Source organism: Triturus cristatus, chromosome 4_2, assembly GCF_964204655.1.
Source record: "Triturus cristatus chromosome 4_2, aTriCri1.1, whole genome shotgun sequence".
NCBI lineage: Eukaryota > Metazoa > Chordata > Amphibia > Caudata > Salamandridae > Triturus > Triturus cristatus.
The window spans coordinates 530,353,745-530,370,326 of record NC_140586.1 but is presented as its reverse complement, the minus strand read 5'-3'; the positions used below and the strand labels follow the sequence as shown (position 1 = coordinate 530,370,326).

The 16,582-nt window shown below is 42.9% G+C and overlaps 1 protein-coding gene across 11 annotated transcripts in view; it reads left to right on the top strand.

Annotated features, from left to right (window-relative positions):
• KYAT3 (kynurenine aminotransferase 3) overlaps positions 1–16,582 on the top strand; it is a 492,939-nt gene that overhangs the window by 183,191 nt on the left and 293,166 nt on the right. For all 11 annotated transcript variants that reach the window (XM_085602145.1, XM_085602141.1, XM_085602139.1 and 8 more), the window contains 2 exons: positions 2,615–2,673; positions 10,339–10,483. In XM_085602145.1, coding sequence (XP_085458271.1) covers positions 2,618–2,673; positions 10,339–10,483 — 201 coding nt within the window. In that variant the 5' untranslated portion in view covers positions 2,615–2,617. The remainder of the gene's footprint in view (positions 1–2,614; positions 2,674–10,338; positions 10,484–16,582) is intronic.

Below are 16,582 nucleotides of genomic sequence, written 5' to 3'. Positions count from 1 at the left end.
GTTTGAAGGTTTCCTTGCTTTGCATCTAGGCCCACAGACTACAGCTACCCACATCTTAAAAAATGGGTCTATTATCTTGGTGAAAATTGGTTGAATGTTTTAGCCTATTGTGTAGGGGTGAAGTTCCTCTCCAGAAGTGGAGTATTTTTTTATCGGGAGAAGTTTGGGAACAGTGGGTGGTAGGAATTTAGTGGAACCCTGCAGATCCCATAACTATCCATCACAGAAATGTGTGATTCTAGTAGAGCATTCTGGGTAAAATAATGGTGCGGTATCTATGCAAATTACACTACCCTTGATGGAGGGAATCATGCAGCAGCTCTGCAGAGGAAAGTTTTAAGCCATGCTAAAACTCACTTGTTCTTATTTCTCCAATCCACGTTATGTTATATGAATGTGCTTAAGTTATGGGCCAAAGACAGCACCTCTAACCACGTTCCGTCTTGGGCAAAGTGTGTTCTTTGATGAAGACTGGTGAGTGAGTCCACACAATTAATGGATAGCCCTAAAACATAAGGCTTTCCCAATCCCAGTCCTGACGAATGCCATAGACCCTTATGGGCTGTTCCTGGCTGAAACATGTCGACCTGACCACTAGGTGCTGTGGATCAGTGACCCATTCACATAACACCGATTTTGTTTTTAGTCTTACCCCTATCCTAATTCTCTTCCCTCAATAAAGATATACCTACAGAATAGGAGGTCATTTTAATTCACTCACCGCTGTTAAGATCCAGACAGTCTCCCTCCTGGCAGAGGTTTAGGAGGTCACCTGGAGAACAAGACACTAAAGTGACAGACTCAATGATGACACTAACCAGCAAACCACATTAAGCATAGATTATGTACACCGCTGACTGTGAATGTGTGGTTGAGGGTCTCCGAGATGATTTTTCCTGAGATATGGCATCAAGACCTTTTGTGGCTCATTCTCCCCCCTCTTTCATATGACTAGTTTTCTGAAATGTCTGTTTGGTTAGTGCTTTAATCAAAATATAAAAGTGCTTCTACTCGCATCATGAAAGTGTGTTGATTTTAATGGCAAAAATTAAATGTGTGTACCTTGCCTTTTTGGACCTTTTCTGTCACATACGATAGTCCCTTCCACACAAGTGAGATACCGTTTTTATCAGGAGAGAAGTGTAGGAATCCAGAGTGGCAAAATGTATTTCTTATTTTCAATTGAATTTCTCAGCTTTTTTTGCTTCTAAATAGATGGGAGTGTGCAAGAAGCACACACTTTGTGAAATTTCCTATGATTCACACCAAATTCAGATCACCAATATCTCTAAACTCAGTTTCTTTGGCACATTTAAAAAATGCATAGTTTTCCTTCAAACCCATTTTTCATGCATTCTATTTTACCATATGAATTGATTGCTGCATGTTCTGCACACAATACATTTCATAATAAGCTTCAGATCAGTTGTTGTTTTTGGGTGTGTCATGTGTTTTTGGACAACCAACAAACATTATCTACCCTGAGACCAGAAGAGTCTGGTGGGCATAACAGTATATCACTTTTGCAAATCTGCAATTGGACAAAAGAAATACAGATGAAAATACAAACATCAACTAGTTCTATTTTTTTTATTGTTTTTTATTTCAATGATTAATTTATTTGGGAAAACAAATGTACAGAAATTAATCTTTGCTGAATTTGGAATTTTGTCTAGTTTTGAGAAATATATAGCTTTTTGGGTTCACCCATGAGTTTTCCACCTTTTTCCATCACAAACTGTCAGTAAGTAGAAACAACAACAAATTAGGAAAAAACGACTACCATTTAGAAATTGCAGTAAAATAAATTGATATTTTTTCCATCGCTGCTTGTTTCGGAAAGCTGAGAAGATTCTGATCATAGCTCAGCAAATCCTTTGTTGATTGCAGTTTTAAAGAAGAAAATATGCTAATTGCACAGCCTGTTTTACTCCTTAAAAAAAAAAAATATATACTATTTTGTTATATTTTGGCTAATGTCTTGGTTCCTTCCAGGTGACTCCACAAACCCTGGGTAGCTTTACTATCCCCAATATGTGTAAGGCAAAAAGATGCAAATTTGGCCTGGATACTTTTGCGGTAAAAAAGTTATGAAACAGTTAAGAGGCTAAAAACATGTACAATGTTTTACATACACAAAGTAGAAAATATGCAATGCTTTAATTGTTTTAATGTGGTATAACCCCAGAAACTACCCATTACTGTCACTATGTTATGGCTGTATTAGTAGCTTTACTTCACAGGCATCCAAATATCCCTTCATGTTGCGATCCTCCGCATAAGCAATGCAAGTAACTCACTTGGTATACAAGGTACATGGTCTGTAGCATCTAGAGAACTTGTTTATTTAGCCACCCCTATTTCAACTGAAAGTTCACCCATTTACTGATGTACAATGTTCTCCTCTTTTGGTCATTTTGTGTTATGAATGCATTTTTTGTTCTTTGCAACAATGTTAGGTTGATACTATAGGAGTTAGTAAAATACATCCATACCTAAGAGGTGAGAATAGAATGTCAAGAAAAGCAGAATATGTTAGGTTTTCTAGTAGGGGTCCAGTGTTTAATGCATTTGATCACTTTGCGGATTTTGACCATATTCATTTATTTTTCAGATCATGTCCCAAAAGCACAAAAATGCGAAACGAATTGAAGGCATTGATAGTAATATATGGTAAGCGAGGACAAACGCATTGTTTTTCAATTTTTAAAACTCTATTGTCATTAATATAGGCCCCACGGTATGTTTGGCATCTTGAAATAATAATCTGGAAGCACGTTTAAGCATCCCTATGACCCCATATAATGGCACTAATGAAGAAGAAGGAAAACAAAGACTTTGTTTCCCAATTTCTGAGAAGCAATATTCATATCTTTCATGTTTTTCGTCTGTATATCAACTTACAACCCATTTTGAAATATTGGAACTATGTGGCTGGTGGATTTCCAAAAGATAAATGAGCTTTACTCTAGGCCTGCTTTGTGCTGATTTCCTCCTTGAAAAAGGGTGTACTAAATTGAAACCAGCAACAAGGACTCTACATTAGCAATGTATGAGCATATGCATTGAGCAAGGACTCTCTTAGTGCAACAAGATTCGCTGTGGGAGATGTCAAAATGTAGACCAGTGGCCAAACACATAGTCATGTCAAGTGCATAGAGTGAGGATGCCCAAACCCGTAAAAATGTTTTTGAATGTAAGATTTCTCCCTTTGAAAGCCTGGATGTCCTTTGAGATGGGACAGGGGTTGTTCCTGTAGTACAGTAGGATATCCAAGGCACTAAGAAATTTCTCATATTCCTTCCAGGGGCCCCACTCCTTCACACCCGCTCACAACAGTTATATTCATTACTATCAAAGGTTTCAATCACAAGTTTTTCTAAGATACTATCCGAGGATAGATCTACTCTTGGTAAGACAAGAATGGGAAAGGTACTATGAAGAGGAGCACATGGACAAAAATTGACATAAGGCGCTAAATCAAATTACAAAATACATAAGTTACGTCCAATTCGATCCGGTTGAATTTATTGTTGAAATCTCTTTATTCAGTGTTACAAGAAGTTCACTGTAAATGACCTAATATGCATCGCCAGGGTGAGAAGCCACAATTCTGGGTTTAAGTAATCAACAAATAAAACAAAAAGGTTTTTCACCCTCCCCTCTCCCTCCGTCTCCCAAAACGTTCAGGATGATACTGCTAATTGCTTCAGCAGTGAGATCAGTTCTCAGTTGATGAGGTGGACACAGTTCCAGTTGTGGGGGCCAATTCGGACAGCCGTAGGATACGAAGGTACTTTGGACAGGATAATTCTTGGAAGTCTTGTGAAAGGAGCGATAAGTAGGCGCGCCATAGCTTTCCAAAGGATTCCCCTTGATTGGTAATAGACAAAGTGATCTTTCGCATACCGAGTATAAGCCAGAGGTGGCGAAGCCAACCCAAAATGTGTGGTTAATGTGTCTTTCCCCAGTGTAACACTATATTCTGGATCACCGTGCCCAGAGCCAGACCAATCTGCCGCCCTTGCCTGGACTTCAAGAGGAAAGTCACCGGGTTTGGCAGACCCAGAAGTGTGTATGAAGGAAATCTGGGAATATGTGTGTCTAAGTGCTTATCAATATCATCTAGCTTTTGTCCCAGTATGTCTGGAAATGTGGGCAATATCACAGGAGGTGCACCAGGGCCCCTCCCTCTCCATACCCCTTCCAACACGTTGCGCTTTTATTCAGGTCAATCCTATGTAAGCCTTCTGGGGTTTAGGTACCAATATGTGGCCACCTTAGTAAATGTTTTGTTGAGGGCAGTGTTGCGGGCAATGTGACGCGCTCTGCAATGTATATTCCCCCACTGCTTACTGCTCAGCTGTCTCCCTCGTTCCTTTTCCCAGCACACCTGATTCGGTTTGTAGATATGTTTAGAGTGTTGGGTTAGGAAGGTGTAGAGATCAGATATTAACCGTCTGTCAGAGGTCTTGGAGACCAGCCATTGTTCATAAGGGGTAAGGCACCGCCTCCTTATCAAGGTGAAAAAGCCAATAATGCAACTGTTCCGTCTCTGGGGTGGCGTAGTCTGCTCGCACCTGTGTGAAGGGGATCGCCCCCCTCCACATCCATCATATGTCCCGCTGAGCGGCAGGGAATCAGTCTCCATCTATGGAATGCCCCAGGACTGTTCCCTGGCAGGAAATCTGGATTATGAAGCAGGGGTATCGGCGGCGAAGGAATGGAGGAAAACCCATATAGAGTGCCATACCGGTCCCAGACCTCCATTGTGACTTTCATAAATGGGGAGAGGTAAAGATTCTGGGGTCTATGCAGCTTTTCCAGGAAGAGAATCTTCCACAAGGAAGTACCCGCCACAGCCTAATCCTGAAAGTGTCTGTGCTGTGCTGAATCCTCTTTGTTCCATTCTACCAAGTATCATATTTGGGTTGCCTGAAAGTTTATTTGGAGGTTCGGTATCCAGAGCCCTTATCACCTAGCCGAAGATAGCCGATTTCTCTCCTTATTTGTGGGCGCTTCCCAGCCCAGACAAATTGGTGCAAAGTCAGATTGCAGTTTAGAAATTATCTCTTTTGGGGGTATCCGGGGCAGCGTTTGGAAGAGGTACAGAATTTTGGGCACAATTGTCATCTCAATCGCCGCAAGTCTTCCCAACCAGGTGATTGTGTGCTGTTTCAAGCGGGCCAGGTCGGACTTGATATGTCTGTATAGGGATTGCTCGTTGAGCAAAGAGGTTGCTTGTACGGTAGTGGCTAGTTGGATGCCCAGGTATGGGACTGCTGACGTCGCCCATATAATTTGGTATTGTTCAGCGAGTTGTGTTTCCAAAGCAGGCGGCATGGAGAGATTTAGGGCCTGAGATTTGGTGATATGAATTTGAAATTCCAAAGCAAGTCTGAATGCCTCCAGCTCCATCATAAATGCCAGAAGGGTCAATACTGGATTGTCTAATGTCGCCAACACATCGTCAGCATAGAGGGTAATTTTATGTTGTTTTCCCCCCGATCGTGGTCCTGATCTCAGGGTTAACTCTGACCTTTTAAGCTAAAGGGCTCCATAAAGAGGGCGAACAGCAGAGGTGACAGGTAGGAACCCTGTCTGGTACCTCTACCAATGGAGAAAGGGGTAGAGACGCATCTGTTTACTCTGACTGATGCTGTGGGAGAGCGATAGCAATTCAATACCCAAGATCGAAATCTCCAGGCTATCCCAAAATGGGTCAGGACCTGTTCTAAGAAGTGCCAGTGAACCCTATCATAGGCTTTCTCAGCGTCGATTGCTAGAAGTATTTGCTCTCCCTGCATTCGCGAGGCCTTTTCTATGAAATGCAACACACATTTAGTATTGTCACTAGTCTGAGGAATAAAATCCGCCTGATCTGGGTCTATGAAAGACGCCATATGCGAACCCAGACGAGACGTCAAGATGCTGGTGAACAGTTTGAGGTCTACATTCAATAGAAATGTTGGGCAGTATGAGCTGCATTGGTGCTTATCTTTGCTAGGCTTGGGGATTACCGTCAGCAAGGCTGTCCGCATCGATGGGGAATAGCCCCTGGAGCTGAAAGAGTTGAACAGTTGTGTCAGCAGTGGGTCTAGGATGTGGCAAAATGTTTTATAGAATATGGACAGGAATCGGTGTGTGCCTGCGGACTTCTGGGTCTTTTGACGGGAGATCACCAAAATGACCTCCTCCACCCAGATCTCTGCATCCAGGGAGTCCGTCTGGTGTAGAGATAGGAATTACGCGTGGGAGTCCACTGTTGGCAGGGTCCAAGTGTTGGCCAGAGTACAGCTCTGCATAGTAATCCCTAAAGGTGTCCACGACGGTTATGTCATCCAAGACTTGAGTCCCTGTGTCATCATATAGGGAGTGTACACCCATTTTCTGTTGCTGAACGAGCAGCTTGTTTGCCAATAGATCGCCATCCCTTATCGCCCCCTATTAAAAGTGTGACGCAGCGCTGCATATCCGCTCTGAGATCAATGCTGGCAAATTGGGTGGGAGCAGCTGTTAATTGATGCCATCTTCTCGGGGCACCTGTACACTGATGTATACCTTCCAGCTCTCTGCCTGTCTAGAAGGCTGGTCCCTCTTTTCTCTGCGTCATTTTATTGTACGCAGCCCAAATAGCGAGAAATTCCCCGTGAATGATGGCTTTAAGGGCCTCCCATAGTGCCGCAATGGAAAATGTCAAGGGTGTCGTCAACAGCAAGATAGTCCGTGAATTGGCTGTACAACCTCAGGGCATTGTAATAGGTTGTCACTCAATCGCCAAGTCCGGGCCAGGCGGGTCATGGGGGGGAGACCTCATCTCCAGCGTCACTGCTGCATGGTCTTAGAGTGCTGCCGGGAAAACCTCTGCTGCGGAGACAGGTTTGAGTCTTTCGTTCCCAGGAAGTGATCCAGTCGGGTGTAAGTCTTGTGTGCGTGGGGAAAAGTAAGACTAGTCGTGTATAGGAATGAAGTGTCCTCCAGATATCTAAAAGCCCATAGTCCCTTAGCCACCTATGCCCCTCTTTTGTTAATGCCCCTGCCTGGCCCTAACTATATGTCGAGCTAATCATGTATTAGCTACGACCTTGGTTGAGGTCGCCACCCACTAAAAACTCTGTTCGTAAGTACGTAAAATATTTGACAAGAGGGAAGGTCTCGCGTTACCACGGTCTGCGAGGATAAAAGTGTGTGACCTTTTTGAAGGCAAGATCTGCTGTTCGTTTTCAATCATAAATGGTCCTTATCAGCATACTTCATTTTACACGGGAAGTAAAAGGGATCCCTCGTATCCGCTGAAAGGTGAATGCCAAGTGCTGGTCTTCATAGCTGGGAGATAATTACCACTCGAAAGAACATTTTGTCACCCAGCTGGTAGAATCCTATTACTTTTCTCTTCCCAGCCGGATCGAAGCTCCCTGCTACTTGGAACATCTTATCAAACACTTGAAAAATACAACCAAAACTTTTTCAGTGAAATATTTTTATGGTCTGGCCTGACAGCGCAGCTGTTATCAGACAATTATGTGAGCATCTGCGGGAAAGGTTTGGCTCCACCCAAATGTTTGCAGGATTACATGTTTTGATTGGACCGAAGTTATGTGCTTCCACAAAAAAGTGCTCGCTCTCTACAACGTTTGCTGGAAACGTAAGAAAAAGAGGCTGGGTTCTGGTTCTTTCACCAGTGAGAAGAGCTGTGCTTGAAGTATAGGACAAGATTAATAAGTAAAAAAAAAAAAAAAAATCACTACCTTTCCCCAACTTTTATTAATCCTGATTTTATACCAGGCATATGATAGGGGATATTTGGGACTTCACTGAAAAGGCATGCTTTAGGATCAATAACTTTTTCGAAAAAGGTGTGAAGAATTAGACTCTTGCTTGAATGAATCCATTTTTCTAAAACGGAGGCCCTGGTATGTAGATTCAAACCTGTGGCTTTATGCAACACTCACTTGTTTACCACTTCAGGTACTAAGGCAGGGGTGGGCAAGGCACAATTTTATCTCAGTCATTAATAAGATCCTAGCATTTCAGAGGCCAACTGTTCTCTGGTGATACCGATAGACTTTGTCCAAGTTGCTCGGTATGCAACTGGGAGAGGATAGTTAGGTGCTGGTTGCCAAAAACCACACAACCATTTTCAAAACTCATTCTGATGGTACTACACTCCAGCTTGGAAAAATAGAATGTAGTAAATCTGGCTGTCGAATGAGGAAATTGTCTTGATGAGTTATCAGAATATTGGGAACTTTTGGCAAAGTTTTTTGCTGGAGAGTGATGTTGCAGTAGCCTTTCCCCATGCCATATGTGTTAAAACCGAAACTCCTTATTTCAAATTATACTGTTACTTAAACCATACCATCTGGACTACAACTTTGACATTATTTGAATAAACGGATTGTAGACTACTATAAAAGTACAAACTAAACAAAATGGTACATTTTAATATTGTAAAATATGTACTTTGAAACAAAATAATCCGAAATCACTTGCTAAGGTTTAGCTTTTGACAAAATTAGAGTTAAGGGTACAATTAGGGATAATGTGTGTGATGTTTTGGGAATCATTAGGTATCTGATAAGGGTAGGTTGAGGGTTCGTGTAGATGTGATAAGAATGAAGTTAATTAAGGGTATGCATCTGTTTGAGGAAGGCATAGGCTTTTGGAGTTGTGGTTGAGCAGAGAGAGCTTTGAAGCCGTGGACTTTTTAATGCAATGGTATGTAGTTGAATGTGGTAAAAGGATTGATATACATTTATATCTTGACATATTTTACAAGTCCATACCTTCTTCATTGTTCCTCTGTGATGTTGTGTATTCACATTCTGCTAGAAGTCCGACAGTTGCTTGAATAGAGTTACGCCCAGTCTTTCACAATAAGTGATTGGCGTTCAAAGATGGGGGCGAGGGGGTCTCATAGCTGAGTAACAAGTTTAACACACCTTCCACTGCACCCATGATTTCTTCACAGTGACTAGTGACCCATTGGTTACTCGCCCTTCAGTGAGTGGGGAACAGAGAAACTTAACTGTGATACCTCCATACAGCTTGTTGTATACGAGAGATCGAACGTATACCATGAAGCAATATTAAACCTCTGCTTTAGGCAGGTAGATATGACCTGGAATGCTTTTCTTTGCTGAATACGAATTTGGAAGCCCACGCTGTCCAATCGCTCAAGCAACTATGAGGGGCCTATTATAGCCCGATCGGAATTCTGAATACTGATGCGGTTTCACAAACAAAATTCGGAGGATACACGTACCTTTTAGTACTGAACATAGGAACTACGACAAGCACATAGGGACAAACATACTTTGGAATTTGTCTTTGGGCTTCCAATTATCAACACGCTCTGGACAACTGTTATATACGTTGCATCCTGCTATCAGATACATTTAGGATCTACAATATAAGTATTTGAGGCAACTAATTAGGTTGATCTACAGCTTGTGAAACAGGTCGAAGTCTCTTTGGGAAATATACGAAAAACACTGTTGGGTTTCACATTATAGTCGCGTCCTGCAAAGTCCATGAACAAGCAGGGTTGGCCACTATCACGAGTACTAAATCTTTTCTAGAAAGCCTTGGGGAAGTCACTGGATGTGACGAAACACGTGTTGGCTGTTCTCGCGCATCTTGATCAAGACTGTGTAGCATTGAATTCTTTGTATAACATCTCCCCATTTGTATGTTTTTTGAAACAGGGGTTTTTACAATCTTGACTGAAATTGTTATGTTTCAAGATATCTGCATAAATTAAAGAAAAGAAAGTATTTTGTACAAACTCATCTCTGTTTGCCTGTGACATATTGGTGATATATTTTTGTGAAGTCAACGTATTAAGGTTCCACATTAGAAGGAATATAATTTTTAGAGTGTCGGGGTATAACTATGTTGCATGACCTGGATCAAGGCAGTGAGGGGGTCTATGGGGTGTTTATTGAAAGCTATGCATATTTGTGTCCAGTGTGTTTATCAAGCATACACCAGCTGACGTCCCAGGTCAGTTATTTACTATGCATTATTTTTCAAAAAATGTTTGAAAGAAACCTTTACTTAAAAGGAAACCTCAGACTGAGATTTCCGGTATGACATTTAAAGCACAAACTACGCAGGCATGCAATATGACATGCCATGTGTTCTCTATAAATTACATGTTCCATCTTCTTTGGCATTTTATTTCTATCTGAGGAAATATTCTGTCAAGGAAAGGCTGAGAGCCTTTGAATAATGTATTGTAACTTGCAAATTGGGGATTCATGTGCTGTAAATGTTAGAATGGCGGAATTCACTCGATACACAAAATACAGTGTTAAACTTTGCCTTTTCTTCCAGGGTTGAATTTACTTCTCTTGCTGCTGACAGCAGAGTTGTGAATCTGGGCCAGGGTTTTCCTGATATATCTCCTCCAAGTTATGTGAAAGAAGGTTTGATGAAAGCTGCAGCGGCTGACATGATGAATCAATATACCCGAGGTTTTGTAAGTGATTCATTTTTAATAAAAGTGGGTACTGAAATATGTTGGCATGTTCTCGGATATGCCTGCTATATGAATCTTTTTACAATCCTTCAACTGAGTCAAAATGTTTCTAACTGTCTCTGCCAATAACGTTGTTATATGAGGCAGGATGATCGAAGTGTCCTAGCGGTGGTATATCTAGTCACTTTAATTTTAAAATATTTAAGGCCATCTCCATGTAAGGCCTTATAGGCTCTACACAATCCTTAAAGTCTATCCTCTTATTGACTGGCAGCCAGTGAAGCTCCACTAGAGCCTCGGCCACTGAGCTTTGTCTAGGTATTCCCATCAATAAACAAGTTGCCGAATTCTACAATATTTCCAATATGCTGAGGAGTTGTTTCTGTATATTGATGTACCAATAAACCATTTTGGATAGATTGAGTGTAGTTGCCACCAGTTTCTTCAGCTCCTAAGGAATTATAAGGTAGAACCTTAAAAATGTTAATGTAAAAAAGGCGCTAGAAGTAATGGCATTCACCTGTTTGTCAAATGACAGATAGTTGTCGAAAATCCCCCCCCAGATTTTTCACCTAAGTCACCGGATTTGGGATAAAGTCTAGCTCCTCCTGCTACCAATATAATGACCAGAAAGAGGTATTATTTCCCAGCAACAACACCTCAGTTTTATCTGAATTCAACTTCAGAAAGTTGCATGACATCCACTTGCCCATGCATTTTCTAAAGGTGGCCCCTGACACTTTGTGGTTGACAGCAACAGAGACAATACTGTGTGACATCAGCATAGCAGATCACTGAAAAACCCACATTTATTTTCAATGTCGCCAACTGACCCACGTAAAGCTCAAACAGGGTCGGGCTCAACGATGATCCCTGCGGAACCCCACACTGGAGAGAAAGGGTCTGAACAGTAGTCATCCAATGACACTGTCTGTGAGAAAGGAGGTTAATAATGATAGAGCCATATCCGTACATCAGGAGTAACAAAGGTTTAGTTTTAATGTAAACCAAAAAATAAAAAACACAAGCAAGGCAAAGCATATAATAAACATGCGCTAGTTCTCAGCCTATTTTTTTTTTATTTTTTTTAAAGTAGGACTAGTCCCTTGCCCCTTTTCCCGATTCTGTCTTGCCTCAGAAGAGCAAAGTCATCTGGAATGGCGTGCACTAAATGTGGTCCAGAGCTATCATCTGCCCAAGTCTCTGTGATAAAAATGAACTCTAATTTGTGTGACTGTATAAATTCAAAAAGTTCCAATTCATTTTTTATTGTGATCTAGCATTAATAAGCGCACAGCGCAAACTGTTATTAATGGTTCTCTTCGTATCGCCTAGTTTTAAAGCTTTCTTGGTTATTTCCATCCATTGCAGTTTAACTGACAAGTCACAGCAGTTGCAAGACCATTCGTGCTCAAAATCCAACAGGACTTTTACAGCAGTACATTGAACCTTACTCTCCTGACTCCAGGCCATGAGTGCTTCTCATGATTAGCTGCAGGGAGTCTCTAACTCCGGTTGCTGCCGGGCAGCATGGTTGGCGCTGAGCGTGGTCTGAGCGCAGACGGGCTTGCCTCTGGCACGCCTATGGCGCCCACGCAGCCTTCTCTGTTTTAAAGCCCGAGGTGAGTGTAAGAGCGGAAGTGAGGACGCTTCGTCTGTCAACCTCCGCTCAAACTGGAACACATGTGGCGGACCAGAAAGACAGACCAGTGCCCAAGTAAGTCCCCTAGTCCCACCCTTGTTCAACCAATCTTAACAGTAGAAAAGTTAATATTTAAATAAAAAAAGAACCCTAACACTAGATTCAGTGAAACCGCAATTCCACATAAAATATGATGCGTTTAAAATACACACACACTCGACTTCAGGCAAGGCTTCTACTACCTGGTACATAGTGGGGAGGGGGGGGTGACTCTTCATATCTTGGACTGCGTGGAAGGCAGTTGACATTGTCCGCATTGATCAACTGCTCTTGAGCTACTCACTGAAAACATTCCAAGATCTTAGAATTTGGCATTGATCACTCCCAGCATTGTAAATCTGATCAATTGATGCACTGTCTATTGGCAGCCTGCGTAGGGTCACATACTCTTGCCACTTTCCCCAATATGCCAATATCTGCAGACCTGGGCTAGGTTTAAGGAGTTGGTATCTGGCGTCTATAGGCTCCTGATGGACTACTTGTACTCCAGTCCCATAAGGGAGAGGTCGCAAGAATTCTAGTAGACAGTAATCCATCACAAATATATTCTAGAGGTCTGATGAGCACACAACAAATTACTAAGGGAGTCTAAATTGAAATTCAGTTACTTTCAAATATTACACAACTGGTACTGGACTCTCCAGAGATTGCATAGGGCAAGTCTGTTACTAAAGAGTATGTGCTGGAGATGTGGGGTTTGGTCTTACACACATACTATGGCAATGCCCTCGACTCCTACTGGATGCCTGTCTTGTCCACTCTAACAGGTATGATGGGAATACAGGTAACACATTTGATAAAATTGGCCCTCCTCTACACATAGGGGACTGTGAAGTGCCCAGGAAACCTAGTTAACACTTGCTGGCGACAGCGTTTTCAGCGGCAAAAGTGTCTGTTCTCTGAGTTTGAAGGAGGTTTTCTCTTCACAAACTCTGGGAATGGTTGTTCGAATTGCCAGAATTGCAAAGTGTGAACGGGTTATTTTGGCACGATATGGGAACCTTTCCTTTAATTGCCACCAATGTCAGGGCAGGAATATGTCTTTACAGAAAAGGGACTTATTAATTGCCCTGGACCGAGGTTTTGTTCAGCATTATTCACCTCTTTGAATACATCACTTATAACAACATAGAAATGCTTACAGGCGCAGGGAGCCAGTGACTAATGCGAGAGATTGAGGGATCAAGGGGATCTTTAGACCCTCTGCTGGTCCCTGCGACTGAAGCTGGGGCGCGGGGATGGGATTGCAAGCTCAGGACACAAGTGGAAAGTAACAGAGGGGGAGAGTCATAAAAGAGTGGCTATTGCTACCTTTATTGAGAGGATTCTTTGGAGTAAAGAAGTGGTGGAGTTGATATTTTGTGCACAGTTGCATATGAACACAGACTGTTTCGGCCTGTGAGAACTGAAGGAATCAGACTCTGAACTTGTATGTCACTCTTGTGAAGCAAATACCGGGCGACAGTAGAGGCAATGTATGACCATAAATGTATATGAATGTGCATGCAAAAAAAACAGTTATAAAGAGTTGTAATACTAAAATATATCATGCTATTGGTGGTATAATATAGTGACGTTTTCTGCATTGCAAACAATTTTTTTTCAGCTACTTGGAAATCCAGCATAGTTCTACAGCTGCAAAGTGCTATGCCGTGTATCAGCCACATATATTAAACTTACTTAATGACTGGTATCAGAAACAGCATCTTTTCGATAGGTTGTTTATCATTAGTCTAGATCTACTGCTATAGCTTGACTGTGGGTACAGGGAAACCATGCATGTGCTTTAAAACATAGGATCAGATTGGTTAACCACCAAATGACTTGTATACCTTTAAGGTAAGACCAACATAAAGTGGTGTGGAAATAGAAACAGTGGCACAAAAGTTAGCACTAACATAAGACTGCAGTGTAGTTTTGAGTGATATTAGAAGTTTCCAAGAGGAAACTCCGCACCGCCAACCTTGCCCTAGCAGAGGTCCCTCGCATCCGCAGACACAGAGCAGGCGGGAGAGCTTTCTCCTACATCGCAGCCAAGACCTGGAACGAGCTGCCTGTGAACATCAGATGCTCCCCTACCCTACCCTGCACACATTCAGGAAGGACCTCAAGACCTGCCTCTTCAACTGATCCTCTTCAACTGATCCCCCTCCCCCCCAGCGCCTTGAGACCCTTACGGGAGAGTAGCGCGCTTTATAAGCCCCTGATTGATATTTTCATGACTCCAATTGCAGTCCTGCACTGTTGAGTAGGCAGGCTTTGAAATATTTAACAACCTAATTTTTGACATTTGCTATGTTACTTATAAGTAGTACCTTAAAGCGAGCAAGGTGTAGATAAATAAAATCTGACATGTCCAACATTTATATTTGTATGCTGTTGCAGTGAAAGGATACTTAAAGTTCTTGTAAAAGCTGTGTGGTGAATAAAGATCTATTTTTCGAAGGGAAGGCCTAGAAAAAACCTGCATTGTATCCACATACTGTTATTTATATTAAAAGAAATTCTGATGGAGCCATCTAGCCACAAATTCCTTACCTTTGACTTATCCCCAGGCGCCAGAATGGATTTGGAAAATATTACCTCTCTGCCTCGTTTTCCACCGGATGTGACATTGACAGAGTCCATATAAGCCCTCACCTGACACTGTAACGTCAGTTTCTTTCTTCCAATGCGGATTCGGAGAGCAGTTCCTCTGGCTGTTCTTCGGCCTATCTTGAAATTTTTTGTTGATTAACAGTGTGCTTTTTTTCTGGATATTCACAGGCTTCAATCCCTGTGGGTCCTGTGGACGGCAGGTGTCGGCCACAGACCCTCAAAGTATTTGTATGTCATGTCTTGGCAAACACGATGACTCTGAGGAGTACGATTCATGTCGCCAACTTCAGCCGAAGGAGTTACGGGAATGCCACATGAAGCTCTTGGGGGCCCAGTTGTTGTAGGCTCCATGTTGTTCACGGTCACCTTCTCGATCCAGAAGTCCTTCCTGCGGGCGTCCTTTGACCTCGATGTCGAAAGCTAAGTTGCGACGTACGGGGTTGAAGTCGTGGCATTCCCTGACTTAGCTGCGTACGCGCACTGTCTCTGACTCATCTCCCCATTCTCCAGTTGAAGAGTTGGGGCAAGAGTCTACCCCGCGCCTTTTGGTGTTAACGGGAGAAGGTGCGACTCTAGACCATATGAGGGTATATTATTAATCCCTTCATGCCATCTTCGTATTACCTCATCCCTCTATTGCACATCTCAGCCCCAAGGAGGCCAGAGGAGCTTTGACTAAATCCATGCCGGCGGGGTCTCCCATGGCGTCAGTGAGGCTCTCTGAATCCATAGTCGGATCCATGTCGTGCACAGCCATTCATGGTTCCCACCTGATCAGCTGACTTGGACGTCGACGGAACCGATTGACGCCGGATGACATTGGGGCAGTGTCGGTAGAGCAGTTCACATTGGGCTATTTTCTTCCTTCTTCAGAGGAGGCCCCTATTGTTTTCCTTCAGGAGAACAGGTTATTTGTGGAGCTGGAGAATAAATGAGGTTGATTCCGCCCATGACTGACATTGCTCAGCCTCCTCTTGAGGTTAATTGGATATCTGAGCTAGGTGAACCAAGTGGCCTGAGTCCTCCCCTTCCTCTGCCTTGTTTTCTCCTCCTGGCCTCGCTACTAAGTTTAGGTGTGCTTTCGCTGAGCTAAGGATGGTAGCTGTGGTTCTTGAGCTGCAACTCCTTAATTAGGGTGCTTCATCACGGCCAAACGGGGGTGGAGTAATGTGAGTCAGTGAAGCCCTATTTGATATTTTGTTGGGCTCTTGGGCTAAACTTGTTTCGGGGGCCCTAGTGGACCAGTCTATAGCTCATAGACGCCGTCCTTCCTCTGGATACCTGGCCTGCCTTCTCCGGAAGCATAGGCCACTCAGCTTTGTGAATGTCTGCTACAGCCTCCCCTGACATCAGCACCCTTCTTTACGTCCCTCCAGAAAGGGAGTGTAGAGGTCTTAATACTTTTGGCCAGCATATTTTTTTCTGCGACCAGTTCCGCTTTGCGGTCACTTAATGCTGACTGTGTTCTAAGCCGTTTTTCTCACGTGTTGTGGGATTCGATCTTGCGCCTACTCCCCTTGCTCCTGGATGAGACCCAGAACAATCTTACTCAGTTACTCCATGATGGCCAACAAGCAGCTAAATTGCTCATTTGATGTGGCATGGATAAACATATTTTGTCGGGTGACCCGTGGCTCTTTCAGTGGCATTTTGCTGTCGTGCCCGGCTATGCACCACTGGTTTTTCGGAGGCTGTTCAATCCATCTTTGTGAACATTCCTTTCGATGATCAACATCTGTTCAGCAATCATGCTGGTTCCTCTTTACACCGTTTTCAAGACAGTCTGGGTGGAGCAGAAC